At 43.3% G+C, this 24,833-nt stretch overlaps 1 protein-coding gene across 1 annotated transcript in view; it reads left to right on the top strand.

Annotated features, from left to right (window-relative positions):
- The window catches only part of arfgef3 (ARFGEF family member 3), a 144,698-nt gene that overhangs the window by 10,555 nt on the left and 109,310 nt on the right, over positions 1-24,833 (top strand). The window contains exons 2-3 of the mRNA XM_060831245.1: positions 1,389-1,440; positions 15,998-16,079. Of these exons, the coding sequence (XP_060687228.1) occupies positions 1,389-1,440; positions 15,998-16,079 (134 nt within the window). The remainder of the gene's footprint in view (positions 1-1,388; positions 1,441-15,997; positions 16,080-24,833) is intronic.

Here is a 24,833-nt window from a genome sequence, read left to right as displayed (position 1 = left end):
AATCCAAAGATGTGCAGGTTAGGTGAATTAGCCGCACTAAATAATGTTCAGAGATATGTAGGTTAGGTGAATTAGTCAGGGGTAAATATAGGGTAGGGGTATGTGTCTGGATGGGTTAGTCTTTGGAGGGTCAGGATGGGCTGAAGGGCCTGTTTCCACACTGCAAGGATTCTAATCTATTAAAAGCTCAAGGGGCAAGTGTTGTATTCCTGTTTCTAATTTTTAAGTTTGTAAACTAATTTTTTAAAAATATTTTTACTGTTATTTCAGTAATGCCATGTCTAAGATAAACTTTTAACTTAAAATGTGTCAAATGAAGTTTTTTTAGGCTATTTATTCCTAAGATAATAAAAAAGGTTCTGACAGCACATTTAAAATAATTTATTAGCTTAGCTTCAGAACGTGAATAGTTGCAATCATAAGTGGATCTTCCATTGTGATGGTAGTATCCTTATCTCTGAGCTGGGAGGTCCAGGTTCGAGTGCCACTTCCTCCAGAGGTGAGTTATAGCATAACTGAGCAGTTTTGTTAAAAATAACTAAAATTTATTTTTGGAATGAAATGTTTTATCGATGCTCATGCCCTTGAACTGAGTGGCTTCCTTGGCATTTCAGGGCTGAGTTTAGAGCCAACCGCATTGCTGTGGGTCTGGAGTCACTTGTAGGCCAGGTTGGGTGGAGTCAGCAGATTTTCCAGTCTACAGGATATTAGATGGGTTTTCCTGACAGTTAGTGAATGCATCATGTTTGTGATAGCTAGCTATCAATTCCAGCTTTTATGAATGGAATGAAAATCCCATTAGTTGTCATTCGAATCCATGCCCCAGAACACTAGCCTGGCCTCCTGGATTACTAATTTAAACAACATTACCACTTTGATTTGATTTGATTTATGTTTGTCACATGTACCTAGGTACAGTGAAAAGTTTTGGTTTGCGTGAAGTTCAGGCAATTCATAACTTACAAAGGTCCTGATTGAACAGAGCAAGGACTAACAGACTTAGAATTGAGGTTTCAAAGTGCAGAACGATTTAGGAAATGTCAGAATAAGTTCTGCTACAGAGGTCTCAGCGTTGTCCTGTGCCAGTGTCATCTTTCTCACCTGCCACCGTCTAACCATTTGAGGCCAGGATTGGAGCCGTGCAGCCATCTTGAAAGGTTGCAGGACTGTCGGAGGTCAGCGAGATTGGGAGGAGTTAGGTCATGGTGAATTTTAAAATCGAGGCTTTGGTGAACGAGGTGATAGGTGGATGAGACTTCATTTCTGTGGCATTTGTGGGTTCCGCTTCTTGTGCCAACTTGAGGGAGCAGGGGAACTGGGTGCTGGGTGCAAGGAATATACTCCAGATTCCAAAATTATTTTAAATCTCTTTCACTCTTTTTTTTCAGAGACACTGAAATCTGAAAACAATGCTGCCAAGTTGCCAACTTATCAATTGAGGTAAGCCTGTCAGTTTTATTAATGTCTAAAGCATATACACGTGTACAGGACTTGATAGGTGTGGAATGGATGTTTCTTCTTGTGGAACGATCTAGAACTAGGAGTCATAGTTTAAAAATAAGGAGATGCTCATTTACGACAGAGCAAGAATTTTGTTTGTCTCAGAGGGTTGAGTGTCTTTAGAATTCCCCCTCCTCAGGATACAGTGGATGTAGATTCTTTAAATATTTTAAAGGTGGAGGCAGATGGATCCTTGATGAGTAAGGGGATGAAAGATGTTCGGGGGATATGCAGGAATGCAGGGGTGGGATTAAAAGCAGATCAGCCATGATTTTATTGATTGTTGCAGGAGGCTTGAAGGGCTGAATGGCCTACTCTCATTTATAAGTTGGCACGTGTACATGAAGGCAGTCTCTGGTTTCAGAGATACTCCGGGTATCCATTATCCAAAGAATTTCCTTTCATTAGCATTCGATTGTAAATATTACATCTACAAAGGCAGCTTACACAGTTGAATCTGTGACTTAAACATAAGCTAGTGAATGTGAAATACTGTGGCTATACATTCTGTGCTGTATATTGCTGAGCTCCTGGAATGTTGTTGGAGTTGCGTTGTCCAGGCAAGTGGGAAATATTCCATCCCTCTCCTAGAATCAACACACGAGGAGGCCATTTGACCCGTGATGTCAGTGCTGGTTCTTTGTAAGAACAACTCAGCCAGTTGCACACTTCCTGCCCTTTGCCTGAGAATCTTTTCTCTTCAGATTATTACCTAGTTCTTTTTTGGAAGCTATGATGAAACCTCCCTTGACAGACTCTGTCAGTAAATTCCATATCCTAACCTAATCCACATAAAAAACAATTTTCCTCATTTCTCAGTTGGCTCTTTTGGGATTCATCTTCAAGTGCTGTCCTCTGATGTTCGATTCTTCCATCAAAGGGAACAGTGTTTCCCTACTTCCCCTATCTAGGCTCCTCCTGATTTTTGCAACCTCTGAATCCTATTTCCTCTCAACTTTCTTTTCTCAGTGATGGGAAACAAACGGGGAGCGCCATGGAGGAGAGCTAGCAGAAATGGTAATCCCAAGCATCTGTCATCCTTGTCTTTCTATGCAATGGTGGTTGTGTGCTTGGAAAGTGCTGTGTTGAAGGGCTGAGTGAGTTGCTGCATTGTGCTTGGAGATGGTACACAGTGCTGCTACAGTCCGTCGATAATGAAGGGAGTGGATGTGGTGCCAATCAGGCAGGCTGCTTTTTCCTGGATGGTGCCAAGATTCTTGATTGGTATTGGAGCCACAATCATCCAGGCAAATAGTGGGTGTTACATTATGCTCCTGACTTGTGCCTTGTAGATGGAGGATAGGCTTTGGGGAGTTACGAGCCATAGTTTTTATATTGCTGGCCCAGTTAAGCTTCTATTCAAAGCTAGAACTGGCTCAAAGTAGAAGACAGAGGGTTGTAGGATCGGTGCTGGGTCCACTATTTTTCATCATTGATATAAATGATTTGGATGTGAGCGTAAGAGGTATAGTTAGCAAATTTGCTGATGACACCAAAATTGGAGGTGTAGTGGACAGCAAAGAAGGTCACCTTAGATTACAACGGGATCTTGATCAGATGGACCAATGGGCTGAGAAGTGGCAGATGGAGTTTAACCTAGATAAATATGAGGTGCTACATTTTGGGAAAGCAAATTTTAGCAGGACTTATGCACTTAATGGTAAGGTTCTAGGGAGTGTTGCTGAACAAAGAGACCGTGCAGTGCAGGTTCATAGCTCCTTGAAAGTGGAGTCGCAGGTAGATAGGATAGTGAAGAAGGCATTTGGTATGCTTTCCTTTATTGGTCAGAGTATTGAGTACAGGAGTTGGGAGGTCATGTTGCGGCTGTACAGGACATTGGTTAGGCCACTGTTGGAATATTGTGTGCAATTCTGGTCTCCTTCCTATCGGAAAGATGTTGTGAAACTTGAAAGAGTTCAGAAAAGATTTACAAGGATGTTGCCAGGGTTGGAGGATTTGAGCTATAGGGAGAGGCTGAACAGGCTAGGGCTGTTTTCCTGGAGTGTCGGAGGCTGAGGGTGGACCTTATAGAGGTTTACAAAATTATGAGGGGCATGGATAAGATAAATAGGCAAAGTCTTTTCCCTGGGATGGGGGAGTCCAGAACTAGAGGGCATAGGTTTAGGGTGAGAGGGGAAAGATATAAAAGAGACCTAAGAGGCAACTGTTTCATACAGAGTGTGGTACGTGAATGTAATGAATTGCCAGAGGAAGTGGTGGAGGCTGGTACAATTGCAACATTTAAAAGGCATTTGGATGGGTATATAAATAGGAAGGGTTTGGAGGGATATGGGCCAGATGATGTCAGGTGGTACTAGATTGGTCAGCTTGGATGGGTTGGACCGAAGGAGATGCTGTACATCTCTATGACTCCATGACTCTAATCATCTAGGGTGTTGATAATAGGGGATTTCAGCAATGTTAATGCTTTTGAATACCACAGGGAGGCAGTTAGATCCTGTCTTGTTGAAGATGGTCTGTCTTGGAGCTGGAGTGGTGTCAATGTTATTTGCCATTTCAGCAGGTGGATAATTGACATCCAAGAAAAAGGTTCATAAAAGGCTAAACTTCTAAGCATGTTTATTTACAAATAGGATTATTTAGATAACCTAATTGTAATATTGGACATACCAGTGTGGCAGTAAAGTCCAGGGAATTGAAACTCACCAGCGCTGCCGATATCTGTGGAATTTTTCACCTACATATTTGATAATATTGCTACACAGCCAGATCAGAATACAGGCTTGGAAGAAGTTAAAGCAGTGTGGCTTGGCAAAGCCTGTTTGATGCACTGCAGGACAAACTGTTCTGTTACTGCCCACGCTGCTATCAATATGCAGTTGCATAAAAGGTTATTCTTTTAATTATCATTCACACTCAGACTATGGGTGTTGTTTAAAAGGCTGGCTACTCAATGGCCATTTCTTTCCTGAGGAGTCATGTATAGGTCAAACCAGAAATGCCTTTAAAAGGGATTAGTGTGCTAGTCAGACTCTATCAGGTAGGCGTGATTAGCTGAAAGAAAGTAACAACCTTCAGAAACCACAGACTGAAGGAGTAGGAGGATAAGCACTTAGGGATGATGCAAGGTCTGTGGATAATCATATCTGAACTTGGCAGTTGGAATCCACAACAATCATGAGGCACAATCCATTGTAAGTGCATTTAAATTTGATTAACATTTCTGAGTGAAGCTCTTCCTAATGGGCACTTATAAATCATTCATTAACCTCTATAGACTGATTGGATGATCAGTCATCACCCGGGGAGTTGTTCTGGGGCGTTGCTAACAGTCAGTGACTGCACAGTCACCAATCCCTGTCTTATCCTGTGCACACTCCTCACTGCGAGACAGGTTTCTAATGTCTTTAGTGCTGAGCTTGATGTTGTAAGTCTTCTCATTGTCTACCTGAACAGCAGTTAATCCCTGGGTCGTTGTGTAGTCTGGATTTCACGCTTGCAAATGGATGATGCAGTGAGGGATTGGCCTACAATGGTGGGATGTGTGGAAAAGGAGGGTTTGAGAAAGTGCAGAGGTAAGGTTGGATGGGCTTCTTACACTTTCGGGGAGCTGTGAATACATTGTAATGTCAGCAGAGGACCAGAGGCTGACTTTTTAAAAATTCCTTTCATACCAGCATTTATTGCCATCAAGTCAAAGAGTCAAAACGCACGGAAACAGACCCTTCGGTCCACCTTGCCCATGCTGTGCAGATATCATATAAATCTAGACCTGTTTACAGTCATAGACATATACAGCATGGAAACAGACCCTTCGGTCCAACTCGTCCATGCCGACCAGATATCTTAAACAAATCGAGGCAGCATTTGACCCATATCCCTCTTAACCCTTCATATTCATATACCCATCCAGATGCCTTTGCAATTGTACCAGCCTCCACCACTTCCTGTGGCAGCTCATTCTATACATGTACCACCTTCTGCATTTAAAAGTTGCTGCTTAGGTCCTTTATAAATATTTGCCCCCACCCCCACCCCCACCCTAAACCTATGCCCTCTAGTTTAGGACTCTCCAACCAGAGGAAAAGACCTTCTATTCACCCTATCCATGCCCCTCATGACCTTATAAACCTCTATATAATCACCCCTCAGCCTCTGGTGCTCCAGGGAAAGAGCCTCAGCCTATTCAGCCTCTCCTTATTGCTCAAACCTTCCCATCCCTAATTGCCCTTGAGAAGGTGGTGGTGAGCTGCCTTACTGGATCATTGCACTTGTCCTGTATGACCCCTGCTGTAACATTGTTAGGAAAAGAATTCCAGAATTTTGATCCAGCGACAGAGAAGGAACAGAGCTATACTTCCAAGTCAGGATGGTGAGTGGCTTGGAGGGAAATTTGAAGGTGGTGGTGTTCCCATACAGTTGCTGCCCTCATCAGTCTAGGTGGCAGAAGTCACATGTTTGGAAGCTGCTGTCAGAGGAGCCTTGCTGAGTTGCTGCAGTGCATCTTGTAGATGGTATATGCTGCTGCAACTCAGCATTGGTGATAGAGGCAGTGGATGTTTGTGGATGGGGCACTGATCAAGTCAGCTGCATTGTCAGTTGAGTACATTTAAGAAGCAGATAGATTGAGTTTTAATTGGTGAAGGCTTATGGAGCACAGGCAGGAAATAGGAGCAGAGACAGAAATGAGGTCAGCCATGGTTCGATCAAATGGCGGAGCAGGTTTGAGGGGCTGAATGGCCTAGTCCTGTTCATAGTTCTTATGTCCTGGATGCTGTCAGCTTTCTTGAGTGTTGTTGGAGCTGCACTTGTAATGGTGTTACACTTTTAACTTGGCCAGGTTTTCCATAATGTTTCCCAGAGACATATCCAATAAAATTCACCACTTACCACACAAGAATATATTCAGGTCAAAGAGTTAGGATTTATGGAGAGAAAGGTTTAGACGGGGAATTCCACAGGTATGTGCCCAGACAGCTAAGGACGTAGCCATCACCGCTGGATTAATGAACACCAGGAATGCACAAGCGGCCAGAATGGGAGAAAGGTAGAGGTCTCGAGAGAGTTGTGGGGCTGCAGCTAGGCACTGAGATAGGCACTGGGGGTTGGCCAACAAGGGATTTTAAAATTAGGAGAGTTATTTTCCAGTAACATTGACGCACCCATTAATATTGCAGAGTTTGGCACCTATCCATCATCCAGACATTCCCTCCCTCCATCAGTGACGCACAGTCACAGCAGTGTGTACCATCTGCAAGATGGGCTGCAACAGCTCAGCAAGACTTCTTTGACGATACCTTCCAAACTCTCAACCTCCACCAAATAGAATGATAAGTGAATAAAACATATTGAAATATCATCACCAGGAAAGATTGTTCTCTTGATCTACAATAGAACATATGGAACATAGAACGTTGCTATGCATTACAGGCCCTTTGGCCCTTGATGTTACACCAATCTGTGGAACCAATCTGAAGCCCATCTAACCTAGGCTATTCCATTTTCATTCCTATATCTATCCGATGACCATTCAAATCCCTTAAAGTTGGCGAGTCTGCTACTGTTGCAGGCAGTGCATTCCACCCCCCTACTACTCTGATTAAAGAAACTACCTCTGACAACTGTCCTAAATCTATCACCCCTCAAAATATAGCTGTGTCCTGTCATCATCCAAGGAAAAAGCCTCCCACTATCCACCCTATCTAACCCTCTGATTATCTTCTATGTCTCAATTAAGTCACCTGTCAACCTTCTTCTCTCTAACAGAAACAGCCTCGAGTTCCTCAGCCTTTCCTCATAAGATGTTCACTCCATACCAGGCAACATCCTAGTAAATCTCCTCTGAACCCTTTCCAAAGCTTCCATATCCTTCCTATAATGTAGTGACCAGAACTGTATGCAATAGTCCAAGTGTGGCCACACCAGAGTATTGTATAGCTGCAGCATGTAGGTTGACCTAGAGTGAGGTAGGCAAAGTGACCTAAGAGGCAGATTTTTTTATTTCAAAAATATACTTTATTCGTAAAATATTCATAAAATAATTTGGTACACTGTACATTAGGTAATGCCATACATATGTCAACATTTACATACACAGCTCGGAATTATCATTATTTCATACAGGTCTGTGCATTTCTCACTCATATGCCCACATATTGAGCTGAGGCGTCAGCAGAGCCCAAATGACTGCATGGGCCCCCTGATCTTCTTTAGACAGGCAGATGTCTTTCCCCACCGCGCCTTGGCGGCAGCTGCCCCAAGCTTCAGCGCGTCCCTCAACATGTAGTCCGGGACCTTGGAATGTGCCAGTCTGCAACACTCAGTCGGGGTCAACTCCTTCAGCTGGAAGCTAAGAGGCAGATATATTTTTATTTCACAGAATTAGATTTTGGTGTTAATAGTTTCAGAAACAAAGGGTCCTGTTTTCTGTTGCTCAGCCTACTTCACAGCGATGCTGACTCACTGCATGCTCCTCCCAGTCCACTTCACGGTGATGCTCACGTAATGCACACTCCTCCCAATTCCAAATTGATTAGGAACAGCAAGAGCTGGAGCTGGAAGACTCTCTCCTCATGTTTCTCCTTTTACCATCTCAAAAGCCAGCACTGGTGATAAAGAAAACCTGAGAACCAAGGATTCTAAAACAAATCACAAATTCTGAGGATACCAGTCGTCATTGTGGGTGGCATGGTGGCTCAGTGGTTAGCACTGCTGCCTCACAGCACCAGGGCAGGCAGCCTGACCTGCTGTGCTTTGACCAGCAACACATTTGCAGCTGTGATCTCCAGCATCTGCAGACCTCATTTTTTACTCACAGCACCAGGGACCCAGATTTGATTCCCGTTTTGGGCAACTGTCCGTGTGGAGTTTGCACGTTCTCCCTGTGTCTGCGTGGGTTTCTCTTGGGTGCTCTGGATTCCTCCCACAACCCAAAGATGTGCAGGTTAGATGAACTGGCCATGCTAAATTGCCTATAGTGTTAGGTACATTAGTCAGATACAAATGTAGGGGCATGAGTCTGGGTGGATTACTCTTTGGAGGGACAGTGTGGACTTGTTGGGCTGAAGGGTCTATTTCCATACTGTAGGGAGTCTAATCAACTAAATAACCATAATCTTGGCTTCAATTGGAACAACTGAAGGAGACTAAGAGTTATCTTTTATTAAATCACATATTCTTTATCTTCCTACTGTTCCAGACACTCACTCTTTTAACTTTTTATAAGTATTTGTGTGTGTGTGTGTTTGATCTGCTTTATTATTTTGCTCTGGGTTTGTAACTAACAAATTTTTTCTTTTGGTTGGTCCAGAAAGCTAAGTGATTTGTTAATTTTGACTGTTACTACATTTAATTTTGACAAGTAACTGCATGCTAAAAAGATTTTAAAAACTTTGTTGAGATTAACTGAGGGCGTTAAAAAGACGGAACTTGGTTCACCCCTCCTCACCTAGTTATCACAATAACAACTTGAAAAACTTTTCAATTATTGCAATTACAAATCTTACCCAAGAGCTTTAACAAATTGGCAACAATCCATCCAATTGTTAGCTCCCTCTGATGGATATATCTGCCATTACATATTCTGACCATGTCTTGCATCATTTGCAAAACTCCCCAATGATTGCCAAAGGATGGTTGCGTGTCAGCTGTGGCCCCTCAGTACTCCAGCAGGGACTTGGGTATAATAATTGGGCTGAGACACCAAAGCAGTACTGAGGATGTGCTGCACTGTCAGAACTGCTGTCTTTCAGATGAGATGTTCAACTGAGGCCCTGGTGAATGTAAAGGAACGTGGCAACTATTTCAGTGAAGATCAGGGGGAGCTTTCTCTGATCAACTGGCCAATGTCTATTACACAACTAAAAGAGATGATTTGGTTGGTTGTTGACTGTTTGCAAATCACACTAATGTTTGTTAATTCGTGAATTACATGGTTAAGGTTGGGAGAACATGGTGATGGGCATTAACTGTTTGAATACACACACACAAACACACACACACAAACACACACACACACACACACACACACACACACACACACACACACACACACACACACACAGTATTGGGGGCTCTTTAGAATACTGAATAGCCTGAACAGAGTGGATGTTGGGAAGATGTCTCCATTGAAAGGAAAGACTAGGATCAGAGGCACAGCCTTAGAGTAAAGGGAAGACCTTTTAGAATGGAGATAATGAGAAACTTCTTCAACCAGAGAGTGGTGACACTATGGAAATAATTGCCACAGAAGGCTGTGGAAGCCAGGTCATTGAGCATATTTAAGATTGGGATAGATAGGTTCTTGATTGTGAGGGGGATCAAGGGTTATGGGGAGAAAGTGGGAGAATGGGGTTGAGAGACATATCAGGCATGATTGAATGGCGGAGCAGACTCAATGGGTAGAATGACCTAATTTCATCTCCTATGTCTTATGGTCTTGTGGCATAGTGGTAGTGTCCCTACTTCTGAGCTAGGAGGCCTGTGTTCAAATCACACCTGTTCCAGAGTTATGTCATAATGTCTATGAACAGATTGATGAGAAAATTGTCACATATAAATAGCATTGAAGCTCTTGTCACGCAGTGGTAGCATCCCTACTTCTAGACCAGGAGAGCCAGAGTTCAAGTTCTGTCTGTGGGCACAGGTGTGTAATAGCATCTCTGAATACGTTGTTTAGGAAAATACCCACATAAATAGCTGGAACACTGGGCAGTTCTGTGATAGCTGTGAGACTAAGCAAGTGAATAAACTCTCTCCATCAAGATAAGCTATGTGTCTTGATTTCTGCTTGACCATTATCTTAGATTCTAATAATGCATATAGTGTACTGGTTGACAATGACATTTCCTCCATCCCAGCAGCAATTACATACCAGACGTAAAGCTGAATCTTCCTAAGGTAGAGAAAAGCACAACATAAATGCAGATAGCCTTTTATGGAGAATACAAAAAGATTTGACATGTGCCTTTTCCCTAAGGTGGCACAGCTCAAAACTAGGGGACAAATTTTAAATTTGGTGGAGAAGAATATAAAAAGGACATGAGGGACAACTTTTCTACAGAAAGAGTGGTTTGTGTGTGGAATGAAATTCCAGAGGTAGTGGTGGAAGCAGGTACAGCTACAACATTTAAAAAGCATTTGGGTACATTCATGAATAAGAAATGTTCAGAGGGATATAAGCACAGGCAGGTGGGACTAGTTTAGATTGGGAACATGGTCAGCATGGACTGGTTGAACTGAAGGGTCTGTTTCCGTGCTGTATTGCTTAAGACTAATGCAGATCCCTCAGTGTCATAAACTGATGTTAAAATGGGAAACAAAGAGATGGCAGAACAATCAATTATATATTTTGGTTTTGTCTTCACAAAGGAGAACACTAACAATATCCCAAAAAATGTTGGAGAGTGCGGGGTCCAGATGAAAGGGACGAAATGGGAGAAATGGTGTTGGGAAAATTGATTTGGTTTGAAAGCCGATAATAGCCCAGAGCCCATTAATCCACAGCCCAGGGGACAAAAAGAAGTGGCTCTAGAAATAGTGGATGCATTGGTGATCATCTTTCAAAATTCTGTAGACTCAGGAATAGTTCCTAGTGGCTAATTTCAGGCCCAGCAGATAAGGGGACAACTATGAGAAGGAAGGCGTCTATGCAGGACAGAGGAGTTTGTATTTAAATGCATGCAGGTTATGAAACAAGGTAAATGAGCTTGTAGCGCAGTTTAAAATTGGCAGGCACGATATTGTGGGTATCACAGAGACGTGGTTGCAAAAGGATCAAAGCTGGGAAATAAATGTCCAAAGATACACTTCCTATTGAGAGGACAGGGATTTGGGGAGAGGAAGCGGGGTTACCTTATTAGTTAGAAACAAAATTAAATTGATAGCAAGAAGTGATGTAGAGTTGGAAGGCATAGATCTTTATGGATAGAATTAAGGAACCGTAAAGGAGAAAAGACCCCAATGGGAGTAATGTGTAGGCCTTTTAGTAGTAGTCAGGATGTAGGGCAGCAAATAAATCCAGAGATAGAAAAGGCATGTAAGAAAGGCACTACTGCAATAATCATGGGAGACTTCAGTGTACAGGTGGAACTGAGAAAATCAGGCTGGTAGTGGATCCCAAGAAAAGGAATTTGTGAAATGTCTATGAGATGGTTTTTTTTTAGATCAGCTTGTGGTAGAGCCGTCTAGGGAATAGGCAGTTCTGGACTTGATGTGGCAAACTTGATAAGGGAGCTAAAGGTGAAGGAATCTTGAGGGGCTGGTGATCACAATATGATAGAATCCACTCTCCAGTTTGAGAGGGAGAAACTGAAATCGGATGTAACTGTATTATGGTTGAGAGTGTTAAGTTCCTAGGTGTGATGATCACCACCAATCTGTCCTCATCTGCCCACATTGACAATACTGTCAAGAAAGCATAACAATGCCTCTGAGTTTCTTGGATTTTCAAAGGTAAGAGAGAGACAAGAGTGGACATTGGACCGCTGGAAAATGAGGCTGGGGAAGTAGTAATCGAGAACTAAGAAATGGGGAGGAACTGAATAGGTACTTTGTGTCACTTTTCACAGTGGAAGACATTAGCAGCAAACCAGAACTTCGAGAGTCAGGGGCAGAGTGTAGTGGCCATCATTAAGAAGAAGGTGGGTAAATAACCCAGACCAGATGTCCTACTGTTCTGAAGAAGATAACTGAAGATATTGGGGAGGGTTTGGTGGAAATTTTTTAGGAATCGTTGGAGTCAGGGAGGCTCCTGGGGTCTGGAAAATGGTTAATGTAACACCCCTGTTTAAGAAAGATGGGAGGCAGAAGACAGAAAATTAGACATAGGTAAAAACAATGACTGCAGATGCTGGAAACCAGATACTGGATCAGTGGTGCTGGAAGAGCACAGCAGTTCAGGCAGCATCCAAGGAGCAGCGAAATTGATGTTTTGGGCCAAAGCCCTTCATCAATTAGACAAGTTAGCCTGACCTTGGTGATTGGTAAGATTTTAGAGTCCATATTTAATGATGAAATTGTAGAGTACTAGGAAGTGCATGGTAAAGTAGGGCTGAGTCAGCACAGCTTCATCAAGAGTAGGTCATGCCTCACAAATCTGCTAGACAAAGGAAAACCAGTGGATGCCATCTATTTCGATTTCCAAAAGACCTCTGACAAGGTGCTGCACAGGAGGCTGCTAAATAAGATAAGAGCCCACGGTGTTCGGGGCAAAGTACTGTGCTGCATTTTGGGAAAGCAAATCTTAGCAGGGCTTATACACTTAATGGTAAGGTCCTAGGGCGTGTTGCTAAACAAAGAGACCTTGGAGTGCAGGTTCATAGCCCCTTGAAAGTAGAGTCGCAGGTAGATAGGAAAGTGAAGAAGGTGTTTGGTATGCTTTCCTTTATTGGTCAGAATATTGGGAGGTCATGTTGAGGCTGTACAGGACATTGGTTAGGCCACTATTGGAATATTGTGTGCAATTCTGGTCTCCTTCCTATCAGAAAGACGTTGTGAAACTTGAAATGGTTCAGAAAAGATTTACAAGGATGTAGCCAGAGTTGGAGGATTTGAGCTGTAGGGAGGGGCTGATCAGGTTGGGGCTGTTTTCCCTGGAGTGTTGGAGGCTGAGGGGTGACCTTTATAGAGGTTTACAAAATTATGAGGGGCATGGACAGGATAAATAGACAAAGTCCTTTCCCTCGAATGGGAGAGTCCAGAACTAGAGGGCATAGGTTTAGGGTGAGAGGGGAAAGATATAAAAGAGAGCTAAGGGGTAACTTTTTCACGCAGAGAGTGATACATGTATAGATGAGCTGCCATATGGATATGTTGGAGGCTGGTACAATTGCAACATTTTATGAGGCATTCGGATGGGTATATGAATAGGAAGCGTTTGGAAGGATATGGGCTGGGTGCTGGCAGGTGGGACTAGATTGGGTTGGGATATCTGGTTGGCATGGACGAGTTGGACTGAAGGGTCTGTTTCCATGCTGTACATCTCTATGACTCTATGACTCTACTGCATGGAGGATTGGCTAGCTGGCAGAAGGTAGGAATAAAAGGGTCTTTCTCAAGATGGCAGCCCAGGACTAACACAGTTTTGCAGGTGTCAGTGATGCGACCACAAATATTCACATCACACATTTAACAACCTGGACGAACGAACTGAGGGTATTGTTGCTAAGATTGCAGGTGACACGAAATAGGTGGAGGGACAGGTAGTGTTGAGGAAGTGGGAGGCTGCAAACGGACTTTCATAGGCTAGGAGAGTGGCCAAAGAAGTGGCAGATGGAAATCAGACTGGACACGAGTGAACATGTACACATTGGTAGGAAGAATAGAGGCATAACTATTTCTCAATGGTGAAAGGCTTCGGAAACTTGAAGTATAAAGGGACTTGGGAGTTCTAATTCAAGGTTCTCTTTAGGTTAACCTACAAGTTCAGCTGGTGTTTAGGAAGGCAAATGCAATGTTAGCATTCATTGCAAGAGAATGCAAGAGCAGAGATGTGTGACTGAAGCTGTCTAAGGCTCTGGTCAGACAATATTTGGGATATTATGAGCAGTTTTGGGCTCTGTATGTAAGAAAGGATGTGCTGGCCTTAGAGACATCCAGGGGAGGTTTATAAGAATGATCCTGGGGATGAAGGATTGTCAGGTGAGGATTGGTTGAGTACCCTAGGTCTGTTCTCAATCAAATTTAGAATAATAAGAGGAGGGATATTGTTGAAATTTACAAAATACTGAGAGGCCTGTTTAGAGTGGACGTGGAGAAGATGTTTCCTCGAGTAGGAGAGACTAGGACCCGAGGGCACAGCCTCTGAGTGAAGAGATGGGATGGCCTTTTAAAACCGAGATGAGGAGGAATTTCTTCAGCCAGAGAGTGGTGAATCTTTGGAACCTATTTCCACAGTGGGCTGTGGAGGCCAAGTCATTGAGTGACTTTAAGCCAGAGATAGATAAGTTCTTGACTTGTAAGGGGATCAGTGCTTATGGGGAGAAGGCAGGAGAAGGAGATTAAGAAATACATCAGCCATCATTGAATGATGGAGCAGACTGAATGGGCTGAATAGCCTAATTCAGCTCCTATATCTTATGGTCTTATGAATTGGAGGATAGCTAATGTAACCCTACTATTTAAACCAAGAGGTTGAGAGAAAATGGAGAATTATGGACTGGTTAGCCTGGCGTTGGTCCATTGTAAAAGATTTAACGGCTGTGCACTTGGGAAACAATGACAGGATTGGACAGAGTCAGCATGGATTTACAAAAGGGAAATCATGCTTGACATATCAGAGTTTCTTGTGAGTGTTAATGAGCAGAGTTGACAAGGGGGAGCCAGTGGATGTAGTTTGCTTGGACTTGCAGCAAGCATTTATTAAGGTCAATAAGAGATTTGCATGTAAAATGAAAGTGCATGGAATGGGAGGTAGTGTACTGACATGGATAGAGAACTAGTTGGCTACCAGAAAGCAGAGAGTAGGAATAAATGGGTTATTTTCCAAATAGCAGCCAGTGACTAGTGAGGCCGTGTAGGGATCAGTGCTTGGACATCAGCTATTCATGATAGAGATTAATGATTTAGATGAGGGAACTAAATATAATATCTCCAAATTTACAGGTGACACAAAGCTGGGTGGGAGGGTGAGCTCTGAGGAGGATGCAGAGATGCTTCACTATGCTTTGAATAAGCCGAGTGAGTGGGTAAATGCATAGCAGACCCAGTATAATGTGGATAAATGAGAGGTTATCTACTTTGAGAGCAAAAACAGGAAGGCAGATTACTGTCTGAATGGTGATGGTTTTGAAAAAGGGGAGGTACAGTGAGACCTGGGTGGCCTTGTGTACTTGACACTGACAATCGCAGACAGTGAAGGAGACAAATGGTATGTTGTACGTTCTCTCCATAACGAGAGGATTTGAGTACTGGAGCAGGGATATATTGCTGCAATTGTAAAAGGTCTTGGAGTATTGTGTGCAGTTTTGGTCTCCTTATCTGAGCAAGTTTGTTCTGGCGATGGAAGAAGTTGAACAAAGATTTACCAGACTGATTCCTGGGATGGCAGGACTGACATATGAAGAGAGACAGAATTGGTTAGGACTATATTCACTGCAGTTTAGAAGAATGAGAGGGGAGTCTTGTAGAAATCTCTAAAATTCTAACAGGATGAGACAAGGTAAATGCAGAAAGGACGTTCCCAGTGCCTGGGAGTCCAGATCTAGGGTTCACAATGTAAGGGATATGTACTGAGTACATTTTAATACTGAGATGAGGAGGAAGTTCTTCACCCAGAAAGTAGTGGGTCTGTGGAATTCTCCGCAACAGAAAGCAGTTGAGGCCAAAACATTGAAAGTTTTCAAGAAACAATTAGATATTGTTCTAAGGGCTTAAGGGCCAAAGGGTATGGGGGGGAAAGCAGTACTGAGTCAGATGATCAGTTATGATCCTATTGAAGGGCTGAATAGCCTACTCCTGCACCTATTTTCTGTATTTTTATGTTTATAACATGATTGTGAAAAGATTTTGACTTATTTACCTTGTTTCTTCCTATTAGGGAGAGATGCCTTACTCCTCTGAAACTTGCTTTGGAATCGAAGAATGTCAAACTAGCCCAGCATGCACTAGCTGGAATGCAGGTTTGTAATGAGACGGCATCTTCAAAGGGAGGTCATTCATTCTGCTGAAGACGTTTTAAACATACATTGTAAAGAACACAAAATCAAAGTCAATGGTTACTGAAAATTTGTAATGAAGGGCGACCAGATGGCTCAGTGGTTAGCACTGCTGCTACACAGCACCAGGGACCCAGGTTCAATTCCCGCCTCAGACGACTGTCTGTGTGGAGTTTGCACATTCTCCCCGTGTCTGCATGGGTTTCCTCTGGGTGCTCTGGTTTCCTCCCACGGTCCAAAGATGTGCAGGTTAGGTGAATTGCTGTTGCTAAATTGCCCATAGTGTTCAGGGCTATGTAGGTTATGGGTAAATGTAGAGTAATAAGGAATGAGTTTGGATGGGGTACTCTTCAGAGGGTCGGTGTGGACTTATAGGGCTGAAGGGCTGTTCCCATTCTGTAGTGATTCTATGAAAACAGTAAATACTGGAAAAACTCAGGTGGTTAGGCAGCCTGTCTGAAGAGAGAAGCAGACTCATTGTTTCCAATCCAATGGGGTAAAGGTAAAAACAATGACTGCAGATGCTGGAAACCAGATGCTGGATCAGTGGTGCTGGAAGAGCACAGCAGTTCAGGCATCATCCAACGAGCTGCGAAATCGACGTTTCGGGCAAAAGCCCTTCATCGGGAATAAAGGCAGAGAGACTGAAGCTTGGTGAGATAAGCTAGAGGAGGGTGGGGGTGGGGAAAGAGTAGCATAGAGTACAATAGGTGAGTGTGGGAGGAGATGAAGCTGATAGGTCAGGGAGGAAAGGGTGGACCTGGGAGTTGCAGTGGGAGAGGGACTCCCTGAGATTCTTGTAGAGAGAGGAGAATTTTAACCCGACTGCGAATCCTCTTGCAAGGATGCCTGCCTTGAAGAAGTTTTCCTCGCAGTCGGGTTAAAATCCTCCTCTCTCTACAAGAATCTCGGAGTCCCTCTCCCACTGCAACTCCCAGGTCCACCCTTTCCTCCCTGACCTATCGGCTTCATCTCCTCCCCCACTCACCCATTGTAGTCTATGCTACTCTTTCCCCACCCCCACCCTTCCCTAGCTTATCTCTCCACGCTTCAGTCTCTCTGCCTTTATTCCTGAAGCGTCGATTTCGCAGCTCGTTGGATGCTGCCTGAACTGCTGTGCTCTTCCAGCACCACTGATCCAGTTTCCAATCCAATGGCTGTTTGAGATAGACTTGATTCTGAGTATGTCACAAATAGTGAAAGTGTGACAAAGAACCAAAAGGGAATGTCTGTGATTCAGGTAGAAGGTCGGAGAGATTAAGTGACAAAGATTCAATGGTGCAGAACCAAGCACAATAGTAATGGGACAAATTACAAACAAAACCACAAAGAACTGCGGATGCTGTAAATCAGAAACAAAAACAGAAATTGCTGGAAAAGCTCAGCAGGTCTGGCAGTATCTGTGGAGAGAAATCAGAGTTAATGTTTCGGGCCCTCAACTGAGGAAGGGTCACCAGACCAGAAACGTTAATGCTGTTCTCTCCGCAGATGTTGCCAGACCTGCTGAGCTTTTTAAAAAAAAACAATAGATGGATTTAAAGAGGTGTAAACAGCAGCGTGATGAGGGTTTATCTTCTGAAAACAAAAACAGAAGGAAAGCCAAAACCTGCAAAAAGGAAACAAAATGAGGGCACAGTCTGAAATTATTGAATACAGTGCTGAGTCCAAAAGGCTGTAAAAGTGGATATCATACCAACAACACCCCTTCCTGCCCCCAGCAGCAGGTTTCATAACAATGTCAAGGCTGGACCCAAAAGAGCAGCAAGTTCAAAGGATATGGGTTGAGAGCAAGTGAGCGGACTGGAGGAATAGGAATCCTAATGCCTCACCTGCAGTTCTCATTGAAACATTCTGGACAGTAGCCAGTCACTATCTTGATTATTTTATACATTACTAAGACAGGACACCCAATCCTAGTGGTATGCAAACTGTCTGACCAGTGGTGATTCAGAGGCTGTTGTTTGGAGGCAGCTCTGGGTGGACTCTACCCAATTCAATCACTCAATGGGCTGCGACTCTACAGTAGTAGGTCTGACGTTGAGCTGTTGCATTTGTTGAGTGACACTTTGTGCTGTTCGCTTCCTACTGTCACTCTCAGACTAACCCACTGCTATCACTCCCTCTCAGATTAGTCAATAAATCAAGAATGATTTTATTAGATTTATGTTCTGTCCCTCCCTCCAGCCTTGTTGCTGACCCAGTTTCTTGCATTGTCAATACTGTGATTGAACATTGACCGTTCTGCAGAGGGATGGACACGTTTCCTAGGTGAAGAAGTTTGTTACCGTTTGACTGATTCTGCTGCTAGACAAAATAATTGACCACAAAGGCAATTGCATACTTTATATAATAGGTATCAAAAATCACAATTAAACCCGCAGTATCACTTCCTAAACAAAAGGGCAAACTTAATTCTCAGTTTCTATGAGCATCATGTGTGCTGCTAATTTTTACGAGTTTCTACAGCTGTTTCCCACAGTTAGTGGTCAAGCAGGTGTTGGTGAACTTTTCACGTACCATTCATGAAAATGTGAGTGAAATGCGTACATATTGACAGAATTTAGTTTACAAAAGAACAAATTTCTAACTAGGAGGTTAAATTTGTATCTACCGGTCAAGCACATCTCACTGGTATAAAACTTCATTCAGCATGCAATGCAAGCTATAGTAATGGTTAAGTAATAACATCAGACATTAACTAACAGCAATGTATGAACCAATTAATTAAACCAATCTATTAAACCACGACAGTCCTGCAATAGAATGAAAGTCATGAGCTGTCCAAATATAAATGCATTGCTTAATATATTTGATTTGATTTATTGTAGTTTCGTGTACCAAAGTACAGTGAAAAGCTTTGTTTGTGAGCAGTACAGGCAGATCATAATTTCATACTGTCTTTAATTTGATAAAAACCATTTCAAATCACAAAGAAGTGAAAGCAACCTCAAGAGATCCTAAATGCCCCCTCAGAGGCTTCCTTATGTGACTGATTCCGATTTAGTAACCTTCCATGATTGTCCCTTCCATCGGGGAATACATTTTTCTCTGTCTCAAAACGAGGCAGTTGTGTCAAGGGCTGTTATGATCAGCCCTATCTGGTTGGGGAGAGAGAGAGAGAGAGAGAGAGAGAGAGAATGTGAAAACAGTGCAATGTTCTACCTTGTTAACTCACTGAGTTGGATCAGTACTCGTAGTGAGACTGTGAGACAGTCATCCCCACTCTGTCCAACTCTGTCAGTGGTCATTGTGGGGGTGCGGGGGGGGTCACTGAATTATTTCAAGATTGGTCGGGCAGATTTCTGATTAATTGATACGTGAGTCGGCAAAGTGGAGTTAAGGCCACCATCTAATCGGTTAGGATCTTATTGAATAGCCAAGCAGGCCTACTCCTGTTTCTTATGATCTTATGTGGAAGAACTAAGATGACCTGCAAGGACATACATTATTTCTCCTGCCACTGAAAAAACAAGAAACTACATCCCCTAAACATTCAGTGGCGTTGGGAGGTTATCTCTGACGAGGGAGACATTTCTGGGTACTCACCTCCAAGACAGTGCTATGTTTTGGGTCCTGCGTCTAATCTTCCTTTCCTGGAGTACTGACTGACTGCTGCGTGATAACAATGGTAGCATTGCTAGCACTGGACCCTGTCCATTGTGAAGTGTGTCATGAATCTTACATTGTCAACTCTCAACAGTCCAATTTCCTGCACTGAGCTACTCATTGTCCTGCAGGTTGGGCACCTTCCTAAATAGCTTAAACTTATCTGCATTTTTTACTGTGCTGTTTAAAAAAAAAGGCTCTGTAACTTCCATCCGGTCAAACCTCTCATGGGTCTCAATCACTGACAGGAGAGGAGGGTATGGACCAGAATCTAGAGCTTATAAATTGACCAAAAAGCAGATTCCCAATAAGTTGGCCAGCATGGTGGCTCAGTGGTTCGCACTGCTGCCTCATGGCGCCAGGGTAAAAAGTGAAGTCTGCAGATGCTGGAGATCAGAGCTGAAAATGTGTTGCTGGTTAAAGCACAGCAGGTCAGGTAGCATCCAAGGAACAGGAAATTCGACGTTTCGGGCCAGAGCCCTTCATCAGGAATTTTCAATTCCAGCCTCAGACGATTGTCTATGTGGAGGTTATACATTCTCCCTGTGTCTGCGTGGGTCCCCTCTGGGTGCTCCAATTTCCTCTCACCATCCAAAGATGTGCAGATTAGGTGAATTGGTCATGCTACATTGCCCATAGTGTTTAGGGATGTGAAGGTTTAGATGCATTAGTCAGGGATGCATGTAGAATAATAGGGGCAGAGGAATGGATCTGGGTGGGTTACTCTTCAGAGGGTCGGCATGTACTTGTTGGGCCGTATGGCCTGTTTCCACACTGTAGGGATTCTATGAAGTTAGCTTTCCCCATTTCCCATTATGAGAGGGCTGTCTGTGATGGTGTCTAGGTTCTCCCAGTTTAATGGGTCACTCACACAATTGTAACCTTGTTGGTCTCCAATCACAGCAGAGCCAGTTCAAGACAGCATCTCCATGGTTCATGGGGCAAAAGGCTACGTGGGGTTGGGTGAATGCATTGCGTGTATTTACCCATCATTAAGATGGATGAAGCTAAGATGAGGCCGTTCCTAGAACACATGTAGGTCTCTTTCCAGTACTGGCTGTGAAGTAAAACTTGGAGATTCTGTGGAACCAATGCAAGGACACGCAGATGACAGTGAGCAAAAGTGGACATTGACAAATAATTGGTACAAAGGAGGGAGACCTTCTGACGTGGTGATGCCCTTGTTAATACCAGCAAACCTAAAACAGGAGGCAGGGTCATTAAGCCATCCTTCATGGTTGGTTTAACCTTTGGAAAAGTCAGCCGGCCAAGCTAACACCAAGAGTGACAGTCGGAAATATCCCAGCGAGAAGCAAGCTGACTGTTCAGTTGACATATAGAAGTGAGTCCTCTCGAAAAGGAAGTGAAACTTGCAATGCTGAAAAACATTTTGTTACATGACAAAGAGATACCTTCTAATATAACCTCTTCACTATGACTCTGATATGGATGGGAGTGCAATCTTTGACAATTTACCAGAATAAGAAATGGGATTTTCTTAAGGTTTTGGAATTACCAGCAGATAGATTCTCTTAATATTGGATCGCCCTGGGAGGTGTTGGGAACACAGAATTGTTGTGTTTTTACAGTATAGAAAGAGGCCCTTCAGCCCATTGTGTCTGTGTTGGTCATCAAACATCCATCTATTCTAAACCCATCTTCCAGCACTTGGTCCATAGCTTTACTTGTTATGCCATTTCGGGTGTTCATCTAAAATGTCTTGACAGTTCCCACTTCTATCAACTGGATGTAAAAATGTTTCCTCAAATCTCCCCAAAACCTCTTACTACTTATCCTCAAACTGTGGACTTTGGTTACTGACCCCTCTATTAAGGGAAGAAGTTTTTTCCTTTCACCGCCACAGTGGTTAACACTGCTGTCTCACAGCGCCAAGGACCCGAGTTCAACTCCAACTTTTGGTGACTATCGGTGTGGGGTTCTGTGTTCTCCTGTGACTGAGGGGGTATCCTCCGGGTGCTGCAGTTACCTCCCACAGTCTAGAGATGTCAGGTTAGGGTGGATTGGCCATGCTGAATTGCTCATGGTATCCAGGGATGAGCTGGCCAGGTGGATTGGCCTTGGGAAATGCAGGATTGTAGGGATAGGGTGGGGGGTCTGGGTGGAATGCATTTTGGAGGGTCGGTACACTCTCCGAGTCAGAGATGTACAGCATGGAAACAGACCCTTCCGTCCAACTTGTAGATGCAGACCATATATCACAATGTAGTCTCATTTGTTAGCATTTGGCTCATATCCCTGTTAACCTTTCCTATTCATCTACCTATCCAGATGACGTTTAAATGTTGCAATTGTACCAGCCCCCACCACCTCCTCTGGCAGCTCTTTCCATCCATGCACCACCCTCTGCGTGAAAAGGTTGCCCCTTAGGTCTCTTTTAAATATTTCCCCTCTCACCTTAAGCCTATGCCATGGGTTCCCCTACCCCAGGGAAACAGTCTTTTCAATTTACCCTATCCATGCCTCTCATGATTTTATAAACCCCTGTAAGATCACCCCTCAGTCTCCGACATGTGACCTCTTTCTGTACTACAGACATTCTCTGATCATGATTCCACGCCTTTCAGTATACCTCAGTCAGATCCCCTCTCAGCTGTCTCTGCTGTAGATAAAACACCCCCAGTCTACCTAGTCTGTCAAACAGTACAACTTGGGATTGTGGATTAGTGGAGAATGGGGTCCCCAAGTGAGCAAGGGCAAAGATCCCTTAATTGGAGAGATCTCCGCTGAGGGATTAAGCGATTTGGGAGCAGTATTCACTTAGGATTCTGAACTGGTTCATAGTCCTCAGAATGGACTTCTTGCCTGGGGTTTAGTTACAGTGTGACTGAGCAATAACGTTGAAGAATTTTAACATGAAGTGTCAGGAGGGAGATAAAACTGTCGACAAATGAATAACAGGAAAACCGTTCAATATGTTGGAAAGGACCGGCAGGAAATTGATATGATTTAAAGGTCCCATTTCAGAAATGACGAAAAGCCAGAGGCCAGGTACAACAGAGAATTGAAAATCTCCTGTGTGCTTGGACTGAGCAGATTTTACACTTGGGGGAAGAGTCGAGAACCAGGGCTGACGGATTTAAGATGATTGACAAAGGAATGAAAGGTGACGGTGAGGAGAAATGTTTTACATAGTGGTTAGGATCTGGAGTATATATGGCCTGACAGTGTATAGATTTATAGATGTTTACAACACTGAAAGAGGCCATTCAGCCCATTATGCCTGTACTGGTCAACAAAGATCTCACTGCTCTGACCCCATTTTCCAGCCCACTGCACCCCTTCAGGCAATGAGTTCCAGACTCCTCCCACAGTCTGAGTGAAAAATATTCTCCTTGATTCTCCTGTGCCCTGCACATTTATCCACTTTGAAGGCTGCTTAACCTGCAAGTACCTTCTTGCTCTCTCCATTTCTTCTAATGTTTCACAGGCCTCTATGCCAATGTCTATGCCATCGTCATTTTCCATTGTGAAAACCAGTGCAAAGTTTTAATTGAGGATTATGCTACATCTTCCAGGTCCCCACACACACATACTCACACTTTGGTCCCTCATGGATCCATACACTTTCCCTAGGTAGTCTCTTATTCTTTATATGTTTATATAAAAAAATCCCATGCACTTTTTTTTTGCTTTCCTATCTTCCTTTTAAAGGTCTCCCTCTCCTTTTTATATTTCTCTGGACATATTATTTCATCATGCCTTCAATATCTGCATAATCTTCTATTTTTTTCTTCTTAATCCTACTCTTTTTATCCCAGGAAATCCAGGGTTCTGTGGCTTTGGTACCCCACTTTGCCTTTCTGGGAACATGTTTTCTTTGTACATTCCCTATCTCTTCCTTGACTGTGCTCTGACATTTTATCTGCAAATAACTGCCCCTTGTCCACCCGGGTAGCATTGCATCTTCTCCTGGTAAAATTAGCCTTTTTCCCTCCTTTCAAGCTTTTATTTCTGAACTATCCTTGACCTTTTCCATAACTGTCCTAAATCTAAATTATGGTCACTATCTCCAAGATGCTCCCTTACTGATACACCTATTAATTGCCCGGACTCATTTCTGAATATTGGGTACAGATCTGCTCCCTCCATTATTAGGTTTTCTATATCATGGCTGAAAAATTTATCCTCTGCAATTTTAAGAATTTTGCTCCTTTCCTACATTGTGCATTAAAAATATTCCAGTTATTATTTTAGTAGTTCAAATCCCCCATGATTATTGCCTTATTTTTCCTACACTGAAACACGATTACCTGTTTGATCCACTTAGAATCCCGACAGTGTGGAAGCCGGTCATTTGGCCCATCAAATAAACACCAATCCTCTGAAGAGCATCACATCCCCTACCCTATAACCCTGCATTTCCCATGGCTAATCCACACCTCCCCAGACACTATGGGCGATTTAGCACGGCCAATCCTGCTAACCTGCACATCTTTGGACTATGGGAGGAAACTCGCACAAACACAAAGCATGTGCAAACTCTGTACAAGCAGTCATCCAAGGGTGGAATCGAACCCGGGTCCCTATCACCATGAGGTAGCAATGCTAACCACTGAGCCACTGTGTTACCTCTCTCTCCTCCTCATTGTTGGAGGTCTATTGTACATATTTAACAACGTGTTTGTCCCTTTTGTTTTTGTTACTTCTACCCTTCTGACCTCATTTGATGATCTTTGCAAGATATCATCCTTCCTTGCTTGATATTGCAATCCCCATCATCTTCTATCCCTTTCTTTATCTTGTCTTAAAATCTTGTAACTGGGAATGTACAGCTGCCAATCCTGACCAGGTCTAGCCAGGTTCCAATCATCGCTGTTCTATCATAATCCAACATGCCCTTTCTCTGCCCTCAACCTTGCCAAACACCAGTTCTTTATTATCTCATCTGTGTTCCCTCTGCTTTCCAGGTACACTTAATTGCAATTTTAATTTCTAATTCCATCCAAACTACAACCTCCTTTTGTACTCCCTGCCTCACCTTGCCTGCTTCTCTCAGAGATGCAAGGTCCATTACCTCACCCAGTCCTCTTTGTGTTGGAGGTCAATTCAATCATTGCCTTCAAAAGGGAATGTATTCATTACCCGCAGGCA

The sequence above is a fragment of the Hemiscyllium ocellatum genome, chromosome 10 (genome assembly GCF_020745735.1).
Source record: "Hemiscyllium ocellatum isolate sHemOce1 chromosome 10, sHemOce1.pat.X.cur, whole genome shotgun sequence".
In the NCBI taxonomy this organism is placed as follows: Eukaryota; Metazoa; Chordata; class Chondrichthyes; order Orectolobiformes; family Hemiscylliidae; genus Hemiscyllium; species Hemiscyllium ocellatum.
Note: the sequence above shows the minus strand (reverse complement) of the source record. Positions and strands in the feature narration are given on the sequence as shown.